This window comes from Dasypus novemcinctus, chromosome 1 (genome assembly GCF_030445035.2).
Source record: "Dasypus novemcinctus isolate mDasNov1 chromosome 1, mDasNov1.1.hap2, whole genome shotgun sequence".
Taxonomy (NCBI): Eukaryota; Metazoa; Chordata; class Mammalia; order Cingulata; family Dasypodidae; genus Dasypus; species Dasypus novemcinctus.
In genome coordinates, this window is record NC_080673.1 from 87215051 (window position 1) to 87235939 (window position 20889).

The 20889-nt window shown below is 36.1% G+C and overlaps 1 protein-coding gene across 1 annotated transcript in view; it reads left to right on the forward strand.

The window, feature by feature from the left end:
- ZGRF1 (zinc finger GRF-type containing 1) overlaps nucleotides 1-20889 on the forward strand; it is a 149353-nt gene that overhangs the window by 122313 nt on the left and 6151 nt on the right. The window contains 8 exon segments of the mRNA XM_058293946.2: nucleotides 654-673; nucleotides 676-915; nucleotides 3323-3482; nucleotides 4318-4379; nucleotides 4382-4394; nucleotides 4594-4741; nucleotides 8527-8654; nucleotides 9920-10043. Coding sequence (XP_058149929.1) covers nucleotides 654-673; nucleotides 676-915; nucleotides 3323-3482; nucleotides 4318-4379; nucleotides 4382-4394; nucleotides 4594-4741; nucleotides 8527-8654; nucleotides 9920-10043 — 895 coding nt within the window.

Sequence of the window (20889 nt, forward strand, 5' to 3'; positions counted from 1 at the left end):
TGCGTTATCTTGCTGCATCAGCTCTCCGTGTATGCAGCGCCACTCCTGGGCAGGCTGCACTTTTTGCACACAGGGCGTCTCTCCTTTGCAGGGTGCACTCCTTGCGTGTGGGGATAGGGAACCCCTACACAGGGATGCCCCTGCATGGCACAGCCCTCCTTGCGTGCATTAGCAGCACTGCGTGTGAGCCAGCTCATCACACGGGTCAGGATGCCCTGGGGATCAAACTCTGGACCCTCCATATGGTAGATGAAAGCTCTATCAGTTGAGCCACATCCAATTCCTGTACATGGGTTTTAAATTTAAACTCAACCCATCACATTATTGTGTGCTTTTGGAGAAGAAAATTAACATTTTTGCATTTAATTTTCTGCTTGGGATAATTTACTGCTCCCTAATACAGTTGTGAAGAATACATCAAGTAACATAAAATGTTTGTCATAGTGCCATCACATAGTAGCTATTTAACAAATGCTTGTTGTTTTTTATTTCTTCCTCTTTCTTACAAATTGGCGTAAGTATCCATTTGTGCCCTTGAAAATATGTTCTCTGTGATGTTTATAAAAGTGAAGGCTAAGTTATGAATAGGGCTACCAACCTATTTCCAAAAGCCTCTAATTTTTCTTTGGTTTTATTTGCTGCCTTTTGACTAGGTCTTCACCAACTACGGTTAACAAAAGAGCATCAGTAAGAGAAAATTTATGCCACCAGCCTTTGCAAATACCAACACAAAATTTGAACTACTCAGCTCAGGAGCAACATTGCAACTAGCTAGTGAGTTGATTCGGGCACACAAATTAAACAAGGATCAAGCTACAGCTCTTATTCAAATAGCTAAGATGATGGCATCACATGAAAGTGTTGAAGAAGTGAAGGAACTGCAAACTCATACCCTCCCTATCACAATCATACATGGTAAGTAACAAGAAAGAAAAGAGTTCTAGTAAATAAAGTGTTAGGAAAGTTTCTGTAACTCACTGTGCTCCTTTGTAAATTCCTAGTCAAAAGATTCCAGCAGCTATTCCATACCTTCATTCTTCTAAGTGACCTCATGCTTTCTCCTAACCACTCTCTGAAATTGATGCTGCCTCTAAAACAGGAAATGGAGTTTCATAACAGAAAGAAACTCTTCTTTTTTTAATTTCTCTCCCCTTCCCCCCCCACCCCGCCCCAGTTATCTGTTCTCTGTGTCCATTTGCTTGCGTGTTCTTCTTTTTGTCTGCTTCTGTTGTTGTCAGCAGCATGGGAATCTGTGTTTCTTTTTGTTACGTCATCTTGTGTCAGCTCTCCTTGTGTGTGTGGCACCATTCCTGGGCAGGCTGCACTTTCTTTCGTGCTGGGCAGCTCTCCTTACAGGGCGCGCTCCTTGCGCGTGGGGCTCCCCTACACGGGGGCACCCCTGCGAGCAGGGCACTCCTTGCGCTCGTCAGCACTGCGCGTGGGCCAGCTCCACACGGGTCAAGGAGGCCCGGGGTTTGAACTGTGGACCCTCCCATGTCGTAGACAGATGCCCTGTCCACTGGGCCATGTCCACTTCCCAGAAACTCTTTTCAACGTCCTGTCCTCCTTTTCCAGCTTACTGAAATTTGGACCTTTTCCTGTTTCTTTCAGTTTTGTCTCAGTAAAGAAGCTTTATTTCTTTCTGTTCAAAGCTAAAGACTCCATCTGAATTCTATCACCTCTTTGATCCTCTAGCTGTAGCTCTTCTCCTACTCTGTCTTCAACTTCTTTCTCCTGGCCCCTTTTTCCTTTAATATATAAGTATACTCAGGTCTCTTCACTCAAAAACAAAAACAAAAACAAAAACAACCAAATCTGTATCATTGCAAGCTATTGCCTTATCTTTTTCCTTCTCTTCAAAGTGAAGCTTATTGAAATAGTTCATACATGGAATTCTCTGGGCTTTTTTTTACCTTCCATCTGTTTGTAACCTTTTGTAGTCTCGGTTTGATTCACACCACTAAAACTCCTTTTGTTAAAATTCTCACTAATCTCAAAATTTTAAACTACTTTAAAAATATTATATGATATCACTAACATGAGCTAATTAGAATAATCAAACTCACAGAGTCAGAATCTAGAATATAGGTTACCAGAGGACAGGATAGAGGTGAGGAATAGGGAGTTAAGCTTAAAATGTACAGAGTTTCTATTTGGAACTATGGAAAGTTTTGCTAATGGATGGTGGTGAATATAATCAATAGCACTGAATTCCTTGTCTGAATGTGGTTCAAAGGGGGAAGTTTTAGGTTGTGTATATATTACCAGGAAAAATTTTTTTAATCCATGGAACTGCTTCACACAAACTATGAATCCTAAGTTAAACAATTGACTCTAGTTAATAGCACAATTATAAAAATGTGCTTCATTAATTGTAACAAATGTGCCACAGCACTGCATGGTGTTAATAATAGGGTGGTTTGTGGGAACCATCTATTTATGCATGATTTCCCTATAAACACAAATGCTCTAATAAAGAAAAAGCAGCTGGCATGTGCAAGGCACTTAGTAAATCGCTCAACCACTGAGCCATATTGGCTCCCTCAAATAGTTTTCTAAACATAAATCTGATTAAGTCAATTCCATTGCTTTCTTTTTTAAAAAAAAGATTCATTTTTTTAATTTATTTCTCTCCCTTCCCCTCCCCATTGTCTGCTCTCTCCATTTGCTGTGTTCTTCTGTGTCTGCTTGCATTATCAATCTAAAACTTTCTTAAAATAAAGAAATAAATAAAACATTTTTAAAATCCTTTATTGACTTCCGCTGTCCTTTAAGATAAAATTCAAACTTTTAGCCGTAGCAAGGAGAGCTCTTGTGATTTATCCCCTGCCTCCCTCAATCGGCCTCATCTCTTGCCTTTTTACTTTTGGTCATATAGAAATACTTAAAACCCTTTTAATAGCTGAATGTTTTCTGTTTTCTTATATCTCTGCCTAGAATGACCCTTTTTCTAAGCAGTCTGGATGTCTTATTCTAGTAAGAACTAGTTCTGCCATTTCTTATTTTTAGGAAGCATTTCCATTTCCACAGAAGCAGAGATATATGCTGTTTATCCTCTGTTTCCATAACAATATCACTATATTATTTTGTCATTGTTGCTTTACTTATCTGTCTACTTGGTAGACTAAGACCTCATTAAAGATGGAAGTCTCTTGATTATTTGTTTATCTCTTACCCTTAGTACGTAGTGAACATTCAGTGTTTTTTTGAATAAATTAATTAAATGAAGGAGGAAGGGAGATAGATGGATGAAATATTTCTTGTGCTTTCAGGGATTTATTTATTGTATCTTTATTTTTCTTCCTTTCCTCAAAATAATTAGGTGTTTTTGGAGCGGGAAAGAGTTATTTGCTTGCAGTGGTGATTTTGTTCTTTGTACAGCTATTTGAAAAGAGTAAAGTTCCTATAGTTGGAAATGCAAGGCCATGGAAACTTCTAATTTCTTCTTCCACTAATGTAGCTGTTGACAGAGTACTTCTTGCGTAAGTATAACAAGTGTATTAAGTGGCTAATGTTGTAGGTTATTGTTGAGGCAATCCACCATGGGCCTGTAGTGTCCATGCACACATTCTTGTTATGTATGCCAATAATGTAAGGTCTTTGTCTCTGACCTAGGAGTCTCATGTCTTTGCCAGTATCTATGAAACAATAAGAGGTTAGCATATTAGTATTAGGTAAGATAAAATCAAATACCAAACTGACAATTTTGGCACAAGATTGGATACAAATGTAAAAATTCAGATTCAGCCAAGAAGATGTAAGGAGAGAAGGTGGATTATTCTCAAAGCTGTAACGTGGGGTAGTATATTAGAGGAATGTTTATAGGCCTTTAGAGGTAGACAGATTTGCCCTATTAGCCATGTGCCTCAGCAAACTTGCCTCACGTTTGAGCTTCAGTGCCTTCATCTCTATGATATCTTACAGAGCTGTTGTGAGTATTAAACGAAGTAATGTATATAAAGCCTAACACTTCCTAATAAATCTCAATGCTAAACATAAGGTAGTTGTTATTTCCCATATTATTATGTCCTTAGGGCAATTTAACTTGTGATAAATACTAGCATTTGTATTTTATGAACTTTTCATCAGCCCTCAAAATCAAATAATAATTTTTTAATTCTTTAAAAAGTGCATTATCTAAAATCCTTCAACTATATTGTATTTCCTTTATTTGAATTTAGACATTTCTTCTGGGTTTATTTCTCTCTAAAATATTCTGGTCTTAAAATTAATTTTAATATTATAGATATATGAGATGTTGACTTACAATCTGTTTTCTAAATAATCAGAATTAATTTGACCTTGTTTTCTTTAAAGTCTTATCAGTCTTGGATTTGAAAAGTTTGTCAGAGTTGGGAGTGTTAGGAAGATTGCCAAGCCAATTTACCTTATAGGTAAGAGTGTTAAATTCAAAACTTACAGAATGTTCAGAAAAGTACAAATTTATATACCTCTTACCTTAAATTTGTTTCTGAAGAAGATGAGAGAAAACCTTATCTTTTTCTTGGTTGACTTAGAAAATCTATATGTTTTCTGTGATGTTACAAAATATAGAATAAAGGAGGATGTTCTTTAATGTAGTTCTGTTTTTAGCTTGCATGCTAGCTCAGAAAATGAAAATGAGCAATTAAAAGAACTACATGCACTAATGAAAGAAGATCTCACCCCAGTGGAAAAAGTCTATGTGAGAAAAAGTATCGAGCAACATAAACTGGGGACCAATAGAACATTGCTGAAGCAGGTATAAGGAAATAACTTCAATTCATTTCTTAAATTATATATACTATTCAGATTTTCTTTATTCCTGTTGATGGAAGATGTTTTCTTTAAATAAAACAAACTATTGGGAAAGCTTAAGGTGAGTACATGGCTATAGTCTAGCCAGTGTACATTTTATGTTTGCTGTAAAGCATTCTTCAGATTTGTGAACATTTCCAATTCACCATGACTCTTCCTTTCTCCTCCCTTATTTTATATTCCTTTTCATAGACTTGAAGAGTGGGAATAGATTGCTGGCAATTTAAATGAAACTTGGTTGTATTCTAGGAGAAATAACAGAAAATATGGTCTAATCCTAGGCAAAATAAAATTTGTTTTTAATATCCTCCTAGAGAGGGATATGTCCATATCCAAGAATCCAGGAAGCTAAGAAACCTGCTTCCATGTGTGGGGAGCCAAGACCAGGCCCCAAGGATTCCACACTAAGTAGCATCATTCTCTTTATCAAGCTTGGATCAGGCAGCCTGTGTGTCAGTTGGTAGGAGTGAAAGAAATTAATCCATAACTTCTTCCTAGGAGTGGAGAGGATAGGGAAAAGAGAGTTGTTAGATTTCTTGGACCTCTAGACATATGTGACCTTTCTGCAAGTGGTTTGGAAAGATCAACCAGCCTGAGATCCTCTGTATTGATCAGCTATTGCTAAAATAATGTTGCTTAACAAAATCTCAGCAGTTTAAGGCAACAAACTATTTGACTTTAACTAACTTATGACTTTACAACCCTCCTGGCATGGCTCAGCTTGAGGCCATGGGTCAGTTCTCTTATTCAGAGAATAACTGCCTGTGACATGATGGACTTCTCCTGGTGAATGGCAGAAGTGCAAGAGGACAGGCCAGATCACACTTAAAGCTTCTGGTCATATCATGTCCACAAGTATTCCATTTGCCATAACAGGTCAAATTGCCAAGTCCAACATCAGTGAGGCAGGGAGATATATTCCACTTACTTCTCTGATGGGAAACACTGCAAAGTCACTCATAGGAAGGAAGTGAAAAATTAGAAATAATAATCCAGTCTAAAACAGGCCTCCAAATTTTGGTTCACGAAGTTCTCAGAAGGCTTCAGATTAGCATTTTTTTTTTAAGATTTATTTATTTATTTATCTATCTATCCCCGCCCCCCCACCTGCCCCTGTTGTCTGTTCTCTGTGTCTATTTGCTGTGTCTTCTTCTTTGTCCACCTCTGTTGTTGTCAGCGGCACGGAAATCTGTGTTTCTTTTTGTTGCATCATCTTGTGTCAGCTCTCCGTGTGTGCGGCGCCATTCCTGGGCAGGCTGCACTTTCTTTCGCGCTGGCAGCTCTCCTTACGGGGCGCACTCCTTGCATATGGGGCTCCCCTATGCGGGGGACATCCCTGCGTGGCATGGCACTCTTTGCGCGCATCAGCACTGCGCATGGGCCAGCTCCACATGGGTCAAGGGGGCCTGGGGTTTGAACCGCGGACCTCCTGTGTGGTAGACCTAACCACTGGGCCAAGTCCGCTTCCCCAGATTAGCTCTTTAATAACTAATTTATAGAGTAGCTTTCTATTAACCGTTTTATAGAGTTAGTTCTATATACTCCTCTGTTAGTTCTGTACTGAATCCAGAAGGGCTTACTTTGGCTGTATATAACTAATACAAATGAGTCCTTTATATAAACCACTTACCATTGTGCTCCCTTATCACCGAACATAATTATGATATGTCAGAATTATGATGTGTCAGAATAATTGTTGGTGTTTCCTTTGATAATTTTCTAAATGAAAGCCTAGTTACCACAGTCTGTTGCTCATTGCTATCAACAGTTCACAAATGAAAACTATTTTAGAGGAAATATTTTTTTCTCAAACAAATTTCCAATGTCTTAAAATCAGAAGGCATTCAGGCCTTAACATAGTAATTCCTAAAGTAAATATCTCTTAAGTAAAACTAATTTTAAAATGCTTTATAATCACTACTTCCTAAATCAATAACAAAATCTCTCTTGCTGTTAGAATCCTAGCAATAAAATAATAAACTAAAAGATAAAAATAACAATTTTTAAAAGAAAAAACTTAGTTCTTTAGCAATTTTGTAATTTCTTTGAGTGTTTCTTTTTTTATATTTATTTTTAAAGAAGCTTTAGATTACATAAATGTCCTGTAATTGTAATTTCTTTAAATGAGAGGAGTGCTTCCTGATTCATAACTTTAAGTTCCTAATCTAAGGTTGTTTTCGTAAGATGTAATTATCAGAAATTAGCCAATGGATGATATTTCAGAGTGGTACCAAAAGCAGTGTTACTGTTATAAGGGTGTCCTCTGCTTGATCATTTTAAGAGTTTAATGTTTAAAAACTAGGGCACTTCAAAAAAAAATAAAATGTTTAAAAAGTTAAAAAAAAAAAAGGGAAGCAGTTGTGGCTAAAGTGATAAGGCCTCCGCCTATCATATGGGAGGACCTGGGTTCAATCTCTGAGGCCTCCTAGTTAAAAAATAAAAACAAAAACCCAGGACACTTCTAATATAAATATGGCTTCAGGATTTTGGGCTTTGTTTTTAACAAAAGAAATAAAGTTTGGGAAACGGACTTTGGCCCAGTGGTTAGGGCGTCCGTCTACCATATGGGAGGTCCGCGGTTCAAACCCCGGGCCTCCTTGACCCGTGTGGAGCTGGCCCACGTGCAGTGCTGATGCGCGCAAGGAGTGCCGTGCCACGCAAGGGTGTCCCCCGCGTGGGGGAGCCCCACGTGCAAGGAGTGCACCCGTGAGGAAAGCCGCCCAGCGTGAAAAGAAAGAGCAGCCTGCCCAGGAATGGCGCCGCCCACACTTCCCGTGCCGCTGACGACAACAGAAGCGGACAAAGAAACAAGACGCAGCAAATAGACACCAAGAACAGACAACCAGGGGAGGGGGGGGAATTAAATAAATAAATAAATCTTTTAAAAAAAAAAAAAAAGAAAGAAATAAAGTTTAACTGGTGGAAGGCTGTTATGTGTTCAGTGTTACTCATTTTAAAGAAAAATAAGGTGTTTATATTTTTGCCAGTCATACTTGTTGAAAAACAGATATGGTCAGTTTGTATGGCCTGTATAAACTGCTCTTGCTACCAAATGTAATATATGTATTGCTAGTAGGCTACTAGTCTAATGGCCACATTCAATAAGAAAATTCATAGATTTTCCTGTATTTATATTAAGTTCCAGAGATTAAATAATAGCTTTTACCAGACTTTTTGCCTTGAAAATAATGGTATTCTGCTATAATATTCAAGACTTGTGAGATTCAAATACACTTGTAGCCTATAAGTACACTTTAATTTACTGTGGTTTGGAGTTAGCTATCTTTACCTTTTTAAGTAAATCAAAATACAAATGCGCCTGAAGGCTAAGCAACAGACATTAATACATTCATTGTTCTTTGTTGAAGACTTTGGCCTGTGTTGATATAATGCATGTTGTATTTGTTCAGCCTTATCTGGAAGGATTAAATATGTGTGTCATCCTTGATATTTCTTAATCCTTGATGTTTTAACACCTTCCTTCTGAAAAGCAAAATGTGCATTTTATTTGCTCTTATTAAGGGACTTGTGACTTAAGTAGCCACTATTTTGTGATTACTATTTTATATGTGGGAATAATGAAAATGTGGAAATAAATGGCCTATGATTTCTGATTGCCAGTAATTAAATTAGGACTAGTTCTGATTTTAACATATATCAAGTTTTTTTGGTAAATACATTCTCTTATTTTCTTTTAATAGTTTTTAATTAGTAACATTTTTGTTAAAGGTTCGAGTAGTTGGAGTCACCTGTGCAGCCTGCCAGTTCCCATGCATGAATGATCTTAAATTTCCTGTAGTTGTGCTGGATGAGTGTAGTCAAATAACTGAGCCAGCTTCTCTCCTTCCCATTGCAAGGTAATGGAAAAGATTATTTTCTCAAAGATATTTAGATGTCACAAATGTTTTAAACATTTTCTTAGTTTAACCTCTTATTAAACTTTTGTGAAAATTCATAGTAATTCTATTACTAAACTAAAAAAATACAGAGGGAATTTGTTTTTAGGTTAATGTATCAAAATTTTGTTCGATTGCAGTTTAGACATTTGAACCACATAATCCTTAGTCTTGAATTCTCCTGGTGCTAGTATTCTACTAGAAACTTGCATATTTCTCTAATAAATTAAAGTTGCCAGTTTGTCATGGTTTGAGGTCCTACCTTCACTGAAGAATATGCTTTGGTACCTTACCTTGATATAATCCCAGTGTTTAGGTTCTGAAAAGAATTTTTAAATTATGAAAGTATATAAAGTACATAAAGGAAAACCAGTTGAAAATAAAAAATTTTCTAATGAAATCTTCTAAGCTGTCCCAGCAAATTGAAACATTGTGCTTCTAAAACATCTCTTATTGAGGAATCTTAAAGCAAGAAATAGTAGGTCTGAGCTCTAGTCCTTGCTCTGTCCCAAATAATGAGGGAGTAGGGTATCAGCTGTCATAGTTTTCTCAGGATGTGGTGGTTCCTGGGTCATAGCACTTTTAGTTTTAAAACTGGAATAATCTTGGGCAACCCAGGACAACCTGGTCACACTACTAGGGAGCTAGGGGAAGGGAAGAGATGAAACCCATACATACCTCATGTAATCCTTACAATAGCCATGCAAGGTATTCTTACCTCCTGGCTACTGATAAGGATACTGAAGCTTGGAGTGATTAAATAACTTGCTTTGGATATACATTTGTCTATAAAACTTGGACTTTCCCCAGTATATCCTGTTGCTATTTAGAAAGACATTTAGCCACCAAGAACTAATTTACTTCCTCTCTAAAAGAGCAGTTTAAGCCAGATGACTTCTTTTTTTTTCCTATGCATTTCAAATTATTATTTTTTTATTAATAGATGACTTCTGAGAAAATTTTTAATTCTCAAGGAGTCTTTTGGAATCTTAAAAATCAGTGCTTTCCAAAGTAGGTTCCATGGACAGCGGGCATGTAATAGTTTTCACATGGAAAAAACAAAGTCTGTAAAAGGTTCTTTACTGCATAACTTCTCAAGGCCTTTAATATACTTATTAAAACTACTAGGCTTTTTAAATCCCAGAACATTTCATTGTACTCAAATGCTTTGAAACACTTATTAGAAGAATCATTGTCTAGATTGATTTTTCAAATTCTGCTTTTAGGTTTGAATGTGAAAAGCTGATTCTTGTTGGAGACCCCAAACAACTTCCCCCTACTATTCAGGGTTCTGATGCTGCTCATGAACATGGACTGGAACAAACTCTTTTTGATCGGCTTTGCCTAATGGTACATACTGCTAAATTCATAACAGAATTATCTTTTATTAAATTAAAAGATGTGTAGGTTGATAGAGAATAAAAATATTTGAAGACCTAGTCCCTGCCCTAAAATAATTTATAATCAGAGTTGTTTAGAAAGTACACATCTTTAAGACAAGTAGAACCCTATAATTTAAACGCCCCTTTATAAAGAAACTTTTCCCTGTCTACTTTAGTAGTAGGTACTGAGTATATTGCTTTTGCTCTAAGAACAAAAAGCCTATAATGTGTCTATTATCCATCTACTCAAAATCAACACTGTTGTGTGCTAAGCTCTACTTCAAATATTTGAAAATTTAAATAATTATTTTTAATTGAAATGAAATTCGCATAACATGAATTAACCATTTTTTAAACAAATCAATTTTATTGATGCATATTAATAAATCATACAGTTCATCCAAAGTATACAGTCAGTGGTATTTGATATAATTACATAGATGTATATTTATCACTTCCATCATAATTAGGCATTTTCCTCATTTCAATATTGTAATAAAACAAAAAAGAAAAAAGAAAATTCTTCACCTCTCAATCTCTCTATGCTTCCCCTGCTATTCATTGCTGCTATTTATGGCTTATCATGCACAATTATTTGTTTGCTTGTTTATTAAGCAATGTATTAACTAAAGGGGTGCTAATGCAAAATATGAGACATCTGTTCACTTTTATAAAGGGTATTTATTTGGGGTGGAAACTTACAGTGACCAGACTGTAAAGCATAAGTTACTTCCCTCACCAACGTCTATTGCCATGTGTTGGGGCAAGATGGCTGCTGACATTTGCCAAGAGTTCAGGCTTCTTGAGTTCCTCTTTTCCCGGGGTTCTGTTTCTCTCCAGGCTCAGCTGCTGTGCTCTCTCCACAAGGCCAGCTGCAGACTATCAGGTGACGTGCTCTGTCTCTCTACCTGGAGCTTCTGCCGGTTCTAAGGAGCCATCTCTATTCCTCTCTGTTCTTCTGTGTGTTCACTTCGGGGCTCCAGTCAAAACTCCAACCTTCCTTCTCTGCTGTACACCAAGGGATGGGGACTCAATGACCTACTGACATGGCCCAGTCAAAGTCCTAATCATAATTCAATCCATTCAAAGTGATACCTCTGACAGACCAGTTTACAAACATAATTCAATAACTAATTTTGGAATTCATAAACAATGCCAAATTGCTACAGCAGTATTATTGAGATATATTCACATACCATGCAATATATCCAAAATGTGTAATCAATGATTATTATAATCTCAATGTATTACTCCAAAAAGGAAAACTCCACACCACTTAGCAGTCCTTCCCCCAGCCCTACATAACAACTAATCTAATTTCATTTTTATAAATTGATTATATTTACATTTTATATAAATGGTATTATACAATATGTAGTACTTTGTGTCTGGTTTCTTTCACTTACCATAGTGGGTGTTTTTGATCTGATATTAACATCTTATAGTATTAACATGCCTTTGTTCAGTTTCAAAGAAAAACAGTATTACTTATGCAATTTTAGCCATATTTATATTTCACATGTGGTTTTACTATACAATCCCATGTTACATTTCTTAGCTTTTCTTTTGTAATATCATGACCTTAGACTTTCCCTTTAAATCACTTTCATACCCACATAGTTGTACTTAATTCTAGTAACTAAAATTATGTTGGGCTTTTACCTTTTCTACTCATTTCCAAAGATGAACAAACCTTCTTTTTACCAATTCTGCACAAGTTAACCCTCAGTTTTCCATTTTCTACCCTCATTCTATTTTCTGGTGACCCACACTCAAATTATTAACCCCAAGAGATTACACAATAAATTTAGTTCATAGTGGTAGTCATACAGTATTTGTCCTTTTGTGTCTGGCTTGCCTCACTCAACATAATGTCCTCTAGGTTCATCCATGTTGCTATGGGCTTTATAACTTCATTTTTTCTTACAGCTGCCTAATATTCCATTGTGTGAACACACCACAGTTTGTTTATCCATTCATCAGTTGATGGATGCCTGGATTATTTCCAGCTTTTGGCAGGAGTAAATAATGCCGCAGTGAACATCAGTGTGCAGATGTCTGTTTTTGTCACAACTGTCAGTTCTTCTGGGTATATAACCAGTAGTGGTATTGCCCAGTCATGTGGCAAATTTATATTCACCTTCTTTGGGAACTGCTAAACAGTCCTCTGTAGTGGCTGTACCATTCTGCACTCCCACCAACAGTGAATAAGTGTTCCTATCTCTCCACATCCTCTCCAACATTTCTAGTTCTCTGTCTTTTTAATACTATCCATTCTGATAGGTGTGAAATGATAGCTCTTTGTAATTTGACTTGCATTTTCCTAATTGCTAGTAATCTTGATCATTTTTTCATGTGCCTTTTTTGCCATTTGCATTTCTTCTTTGAACAAATGTCTATTCAAGTCTTTTGCCCATTTTTAGGTCGGATTGATTGTCTTTTTATTGTTGATTTGTAGCATCTCTTCATATATCATGATTTTTTTCTTTTTTTGTTTGAGGTACTGGGGCTGGGAATTGAACACAGGACCTCGTATGTAGGAGGCTGGTGCTCAACCACTGAGCCACATTGGCTTCTCTGAGTTGGGTTTTTTGTTTGTTTGTTGTTTGTTTATTTTTTTAGGAGGTACTGGGGAGTGAATCTGGGACCTTCCTTGTGGGAAGCAGGTGCTAAACTGCTTGAACCACATACACTCCTTATATCATGAATATTAAACCGCTATCAGATGTGTGATTTCCAAATATTTTCTCTATTGAGTCAGCTGCCTTTTCACCCTTTTTACAAAGACCTTTGAGATACAAAGTGTTTAACTTTGAGAAGGTCCTGTTTATCTATTTTTTGTTTTGTTGCTGTGCTTTTGATATAAGTTCCAAGAAACCACCACCTACCATAAGGTCTTTAAGATGTTTCCCTATGTTTTCTTTAGTAGTTTCATGGTCCTGCCTTTTAAATTTAGCCATTTAACCCATTTTGAGTTGATTCTTGTATAGGGAGTGAGGTAGGGGTACTCTTTCATTTTTTTGGTTATAGCTATCCAGTTCTCCCAGCATCATTTGTTGAAGAGACTATTTTGTCCCGTTAACATGGCTTTGGTAGGTGTGTCAAAAAATCAGTTGGCCATAGAGGTAAGGGTTTATTACTGGACTCTCAATTCTATTCCACTGATCAATGTATCTATTTTTCAGCCAATACCATGCTATTTTGACCACCATAGCTTTGAAGTATGTTTCAAGATCAGGCAGTGAAATTCCTCCCATGTTGTTCTTTCTTTTTAGAATGCTTTTGGCTCTTTGGGTGCACTTTCCCTTCCAAATAAATTTGGTAATTACCTGTTCTATTTCTTTAAAGTAGGTTGTTGGAATTTTGATTGGTATTGCATTGGATCTCTAAGTCAGTTTTGGTAGGACTGACATCATCACAATATTTAGTCTTCCAATCCTTGAACATGGGATGTCTTTCCATTTGTTTAGGTCTTCACTGATTTCTTTTAGCATCATTTTGTAGTTTTCTGTATATAGGTCCTGTACTTATTTGGTTAAATTGATTCCTAGGTATATTAGTCATTTTGGTGCTATTGTAAATGGAATTTTCCCCCTGATTTTCTCCTAAGATTGTTCAATACTAGTGTACAGAACCATTACTAGTTTTTCTGTGTTGATCTTATATGCTGCCAATTTGCTGAACTTGTTTATTAGCTTAAGTAGCTTTGCCATAGACATTTTAGAATTTTCTAAATATAGGATCATGTATCTACAAATAGTGGGTTTTACTTCCTCTTTTCCTATTTGGATGCCTTTCTTTTTTTTTTCTTGTCTAATTGCCCTAGCTAGAACTTCTGGCACCGTGTTGAATAATGGTAGTGACAGTGGACATCCTTGTCTTGTTCCCGATCTTAGAGGGAAAGCTTTCTACCTTTCCCCATTGAATACAATGTTGGCTATGGGCTTTTCATATATGCCTTTTATCATATTAGCTTCTTTTCCTTCTCTTCCTATCTTTTGAAGTATTTTTGTCAAGAAAGGATACTGGATTTTGTCAAATGCCTTTCCCTTATTGACTGAGATGATCATGTGGTTTTTTTTCCCTCCATTTATTAATGTGGTGTGTTATGTTCATTGATTTTCTTATGTTGAACCACTCTTGCATACTAGGAATTTAAGTCTTTTGATATGCTTTTGGATTCTGTTTGTAAGTTTTTTGTTCAGAATTTTTACATCTGTGTTCGCTAGAGAGATTGGTTTGTAAATTTTCTTGTAGTATCTTTATCTGGCTTTGGTATTAGGGTGGTGTTGGGTTCATAAAATGTGTTGGTTAATTTTCCCTCTTCAAATTTTTGGAAGAGGTTAACAAGTATTGGTGTTAATTCTTTTGGAAATGCCTAGTATAATTTACCTGTGAAGCCATCTGGGTCCTTTACTTTTCTTTTTTGGGAGTTGTGTTTTTAGGAGGTACCAGGGATCGAACCTAGGACCTCATACATGGGAAGCAGGTGCTCAGCCACTGAGTTTCATCTGCTTCCCTTGGAGATTTTTGATGACTGAGTCAATCTCTTTAAATGTAAATGGTTTGTTAAGTTCTTTTATTTCTTGTAGTATCAGTGTAGGTTGTTTTTACATTTCTAGGAATTTGTCCATTTCATCTAGGTTGTCTAGGTTTTTTTGCATACAGTTTCTCAATATCCTCTTAGGATCCTTTTTACTTCTGTGGGATCAGTTGTAACTTCACCCCTTTCGTTTTTTATTTTATTTGCATCTTCTCTCTTTTTTTCTTTGTTATTCTAGCTAAGGGTTTGTCAATTTTATTGTTCTCAAAGAAACAGCCTTTGGTTTTGTTGATTTTCTCTATTGTTTTTGGCTCTCAATTTTATTTATTTATGCTCTAATCTTTATTATTTATTTTCTTCTGCTTGCTTAAGGAATGCTTTGCTCTTTTTCTAGTTTCTCCAGTTGTTCAGTTAGATATTTGATTTTTAGTTCTTTCCTCTTTTTTTAATATAGGCATTTAGGGCTATAAATATCCTTCTCAGGACTACTTTTGCTCTACCTCATAAGTTTTGATAAGTTGTGTTCTTGTTTTCATTCCTCTCAATATATTTGCTAATTTCACTTGTAATTTTTTCTTTGACCCACTGATTATTTAAGAGTGTGTTGTTTAGCCACCACACATGCAAATTTATCTCTTTCCCACCTATTATTGATTTCCAGTTTCATTCTATTATGATCTGAGAAGGTGATTTGTATAATTTCAGTCTTTTATGTTTATTGAGACCTGCATTGTGACCTAACATGTGGTCTATCCTGGAGAAGGATCCATGGACACTTGAGAAGAATGTATAACCCTCTGAGTTTGGGTCCAATGTTCTATATGTCTGTTAGGTCTAGCTCGTTTATCATACTGTTCAAATTCTCTGTTTCCTTGTTAATCTTCTATCTAATTGTTCTTTGTAATGATGTGAGTGGTGTGTTGAAGTCTTCAACTATTATTGTAGAGATGTCTGTTTCTCCAGTTTTGACAGAGTTTGCCTCATGTATTTTGGGACATCCTGGTTAGGTTTGTAGATAGTTATGACTGTTATTTCTTCCTGGTGGATTGTCCCTTTTATTAATATATTAATATGACTTTCTGTATCTCTTACAACATTTTTGCATTTAAAGTCTGTTTTGTCCGATATTAGGATTGCTACCTCTGCTCTTTTTTGGTTACTGTTTGCATGGAGTATCTCTTTCCAACCTTTCACTTTCAGCTGTTTTGCATCCCTGGGTCTAAGGTGAGTCTCTTGTAGGCAGAATATGGATAGCTCATGTATTTTTATGCCTTTTGTCAGCCAATATCTCTTGACTGGGGAGTTTAATCCATTTGCACTCAGTGATATTACTGTAAATGCATTATTAATTCCACCATTTTATTATTTGTTTTTTATATATCATATCTTATTTTCATCTGTCTTTTTACTTTTCTTCTTATCCTTTCTACCATTCTTCTATACTGTTCTCCAAGCCTCTCTCTCCTATCTTTTTCTTTCAGGCTGTAAGACTTCTTTAATATCTCCCACAAAGGTAGATTCTCTTTTATGAGCTCTCTTAGTTTCTCTTTCTTCATGAATATTTAATCTCACCTCCATATTTGAAGAACAATTTTGCCGAATAAAGAATTCTTGGCTGGCGTTTTTTCTCTTACAGTATCCAAATTGTATCATACCCCTGTCTTCTTGCCTTTATATTTCTGAAGTGAAATCCACACTGAGTCTTACTGCATGACATGTGTATGTGATGGTTTGCTTCTCCCTTGCTCTTCTCAGAATTTTCTCTTTGACATTTGACATTCTGAATAGTATGTGTCTTGGTAGGTATATCCAAGTTTATTCTGATTGGGGTATGCTGCTCTCTCAGAACATGTAAGTTCATTTCTTTTGTGAGAGTTGGGAAATTTTCAGCTATTGTTTCCTCAGATATTCTTTTTGCCACTTTTCCCTTCAGGTAGTTTGTCTTTTCATTGTTGAGTTGTATGATCCCTTTTATATCATGGATTTTAAACCCTTATCAGATATGTGGTTTCCAAATATTTTTTCCCATTGAGTTGGCTACCTTTTTACCCTTTTGACAAAGACCTTTGAGGTGCAAAAGTGTTCATTTTCAGGAGGTCCCATTTATCTATTTTTTTCTTTTGCTGCTTGTGCTTTGGGTTTGAAGTTTAAGAAATTACCACCTACCACAAGATTTTGAAGATGTTTTCCTATGTTTTCTTCCAGGAGTTTTATGGTTGTCGCTTTTATATTTAGGTCCTTGAACCATTTTGAGTTAAATTTTTATATAAGGTATGAGAGAGAGGTCCTGTTTCTTTCCTTTTCCTTTTTCTTTTTTTTGGATTTGACTATCCAGTTCTCCCAGCACCATTTGTTGAATTGACTGTTCTGGCCCAGCTGGAAGGGCTTGACAACCTTGTCAAAAATCACTTTACGGTAGATGTGAGGGTCTATTGGTTAATTCATTTGTCTTTATGCTAGTACCATGCTATTTTTTTTTAACCACTATAGCTAAGTAATATGCTTTAAAGTTAGAAAGTGAGAATTTTCCAACTTCTTCTTCTTTATTTTAAGACAGTTTTGTCTATTTGAGGCCCCTTTCCCTTCCAAATAAATTGGATAATTGGCTTTTTCATTTCTGCAAAAAAGGCTATTGGGATTTTTATTGGGATTGCATTGAATCTGTATATCAGTTGGGTAGAATTGACATCTTAATGATATTTAATCTTTCAGTCTATGAAGATGGAATTTCCTTCGATCTATTGAAGTCTTCTTTGGTTTCTTTTAGCAATGTTTTGTTTTCTGAATGCAGGCCCTTTATGTCCTTGGTTAAGTTTATTCCTAAATATTTGATTCTTTTAGTCACTACTACAAATGGAATTTTTTTTTCTGATTTCTTCCTCAGATTGCTCATCAGTAGTTTATAGAAACCCTATTGATTTTTTTTTTTTTTTTTTTTTTAATCTTGATCCCACCACTTTGCTGAACTTGTCCATTAGTTCTAGTAGCTTTGTTGTGGATTTTTTCAGGATTTTCTGGATATAGCGTATTATCTGGATATAGCGTATATGAGCAAATAGTGCAAGTTTTACTTCTTATTTCCCTATTTGGATGCCGTTTATTTCTTTATCTAGCCTCATTGTTCTAGTTAGAACTTCTAGCACAGTATAGAATAACAGTGGTGATAGTGGGCATCCTTGTCTTGGTCCTGATCTCAATCTGTCATCATTGAGTACATTGCTAACTATAGGTTTTTCATATACGTATGTAGAGAAAGCCTCCTTCTATTACTATCTTTTGGAGTGTTTTTATCAAGAAAGGATGCTGTATTTTGTCAAATGCCTTTTCTGCATCATTCGAGAGAGTCATATGATCTTTTTTCCTTCACTTAATCAATGTACTTTATTATACTAATTGATTTTCTTGTGTTGACCCATCCTTGCATATCTGGGGAAAAAACCCACTTGATCATGGTGTGTTATTCTTTTAATGTGCTTTGGATTTCGTTTGCAAGTATTTTGTTGAGGATTTTTGCATCTATATTCAGTAGAGATATTGGTCTATAATTTTTTCATAGTATACTTATCTGGTATGGGTATTAGGGTGATGTTAGCTTCACAGAATGAGTTTGGAGGTGTTCTTTCCTTTTCAGTGTTCTGAAAGTGCTTGAGCAAGATTGATATTAGATTGTGTTTGAATGATTGGTAGAAGTCATCTGTGAAGCCATCTGGTCCTGGGCTTTTCATTTTGAGGAGTTGTTTGATGACTGTTTAATTTCTTTACTTGTGATTGGTTTGTTGGCATTTTCTCCTTCTAGGGTTAATGTAGGTTATTTGTGTTTTTCTAGGAATTTGCCCATCTCATCTACATCGTCTTGTTTTTTGGCGTGCGATTGTTCATAGTATCCTCTTATGATGTCTTATTTCTGCAGTTTCAATGGTTATGTCCCCTCCCCCATCTCTGATTTTATTTATTTGCATCTTCTCTCTTTTTTCCTTTGTCAGTCTAGCTAAGGGTTGGTTGATTTTGTTGATCTTCTCAAAGAACCAACTTTTGGGTCTGTTGGTTCTTTTGTTTTTTTTGTTCTCAATTTCATTTATTTCTGCTCTGATCTTTATTATTTCTTCCCTTCATATTTTTTGGGATTAGTTTGTTGTTCTTCAGGGTTCCTTCAAGTATGCAGTTAGATCTTCAATTTTAGCTCTTTCTTTTTTAATGTAAGCATTGAGGGATATAAATTTCCACCCCAGCACTGCCTTGGCAGTGACCCATAGATGTGATATGGTGTGTTCTCATTTTCATTTATCTCAAGATATTTGCTGGATTCTCTTGCAAATTCTTCTTTGACCCACTGATTATTTAAGAGTATATTGCTTAATCTCCATATATTTATGAATTTCCCCTTTATATCCATAATTGATTCTAGCTTCATTCTGTTATGATCAGAAAAAGAGTTTTGTATAATTTCAATCTTTTTAAATTTATTAAGACTTGTCTTGTGACCCAATATATGGTCTATCTTGGAGAAGGATCTATGCGCACTTGAAAAGAAGTATTTCCTGCTGTTTTTGGGTGCAATGCTATATAAATGTCCTTTAGGTCTAATTCATTTATTATATTATTCAAACTCTGTTTCTTTATTTATCCTCCGTCCAAATGTTCTATCCAATACTGAGAGTGATATACTGAAGCTTTCAAATATTATTATAAAGCATCTATTTCTCCCTTCAGTTTTGCCAGTGTGTGCTTCATGTATCTTGGGGCACTCAGGTTAGGTGCATAGACATTTAACATAGATATTTCTTCTTGGTGAATTTCCCCTTTTATTAATACATAATCAACTCCTTTATCCTTTATAACAATTTTGCATTTGAAACCTATTTTGTCTAAATTAGTATCACTACTCCAGCTCTTTTTTGGTTACTATCTGCATGGAATATCTTTTTCCAGCCTTTTACTTTTAACCTGGTTATGTCCTTACATCTGAGGTGGGTCTCTTGTAGACAACATATAGATGGCTCATTTTTTTTTTTTTAATCTATTCTATCAGTCTATATCTTTTGATTGGGGATTTCAAGCCATTAACATTTAGTGTTATTACTGTAAAGGCTTTCCTTACTTTATCCATTTTACCCTTTGGCTTTCTGTTGTCATATTCTTTTATTGTCTGTCTTTTTACCCTTTAATTTACCCTTCCTAATAATCTTCATTTTTATACTCTTCTCCAAGTCTCTTGCCCTTGTTTTTTTTTCTTTTCAGGCCGCAGCACTCCCTTTAGTATCTCTTGTAATTCTGGTCTTTTGGTAATATACTCTTCTCAATTTAAACCACTCTCCACCCTCCGGTGTCCCCTCCCTCTTTCCTTGTTGCAGCTGACAGGGAAGAAGACTTCTGTTCTCCTCTAAGTTAGCTGCAGTGAGCCAGGGGTTTTATCCAGGCTTAATATCTTGAGAGTTGGGATTGGGGCCCTCCCAAGTTGCTGTAGGGGTTTAGTAACTCACATTTGTGGTCATCTCTCTGTCCCTCGCCCTCCTGGGGTTTGCACAACACTGTCCTGGTCTGCTGACCCATAAAATAGGTCTCTTGGCCAGCTTTTGGCACTTTCTCTGTTGTTTCTATGAAAGAGTTGAGTGCTGCCTGTCCACTCTGATGCTGGAACTTAGAAACATTTTTTAAAAGCCTTTGTCTAGTGTGTCAAAAGTGGTCTTTCTCATTGATGGCTTCTAATGTTTTATTTTCATCTTTACATGGGCCATTGTTTCCTGATTCTTCCCATACCTTGTAAACTTTGTTGCATACTAGTCATTTTAATACTTTAGTCACTTTTGTCTGTTGCTTAAGTTTGGACTCAGCTAGTATTATGACTCAGCTAGTATTATGAGATTTTCATGAATGCCAGGTTTAACAAAAAAGAAAAAGAGATATAAAACCCTTTCCCCATCTTTGCAGATTAAATCTGTGCCAGTACTCTCCTGTAGAGCTTAGTTGTCCTAACGATGGGTCTAAAAAACAGCCTGAGGCAAAAACATAGAGTCCTTTTGGTCTTTTATGAGTGTGAGTCTTGTCTTGGGGTGGCTTCAGATTTCCCCATTTATAGGGATGGGAATATCCCTTTTTCTCTAGGAAATAGTCTTTCTTTCTTGTCCCTGGTATTCTATTGTATGTCTTAAAGGTGGTAATCCTTTGCCCCAAGCAGCTGTGTTGTGATTGTTTTCTAACAGCATATCAGCTGCCCTGTGGTCTGCTTCTGCATACTGAATAAGTACTGGGACAAGGCAGGCAGAGATGAGAG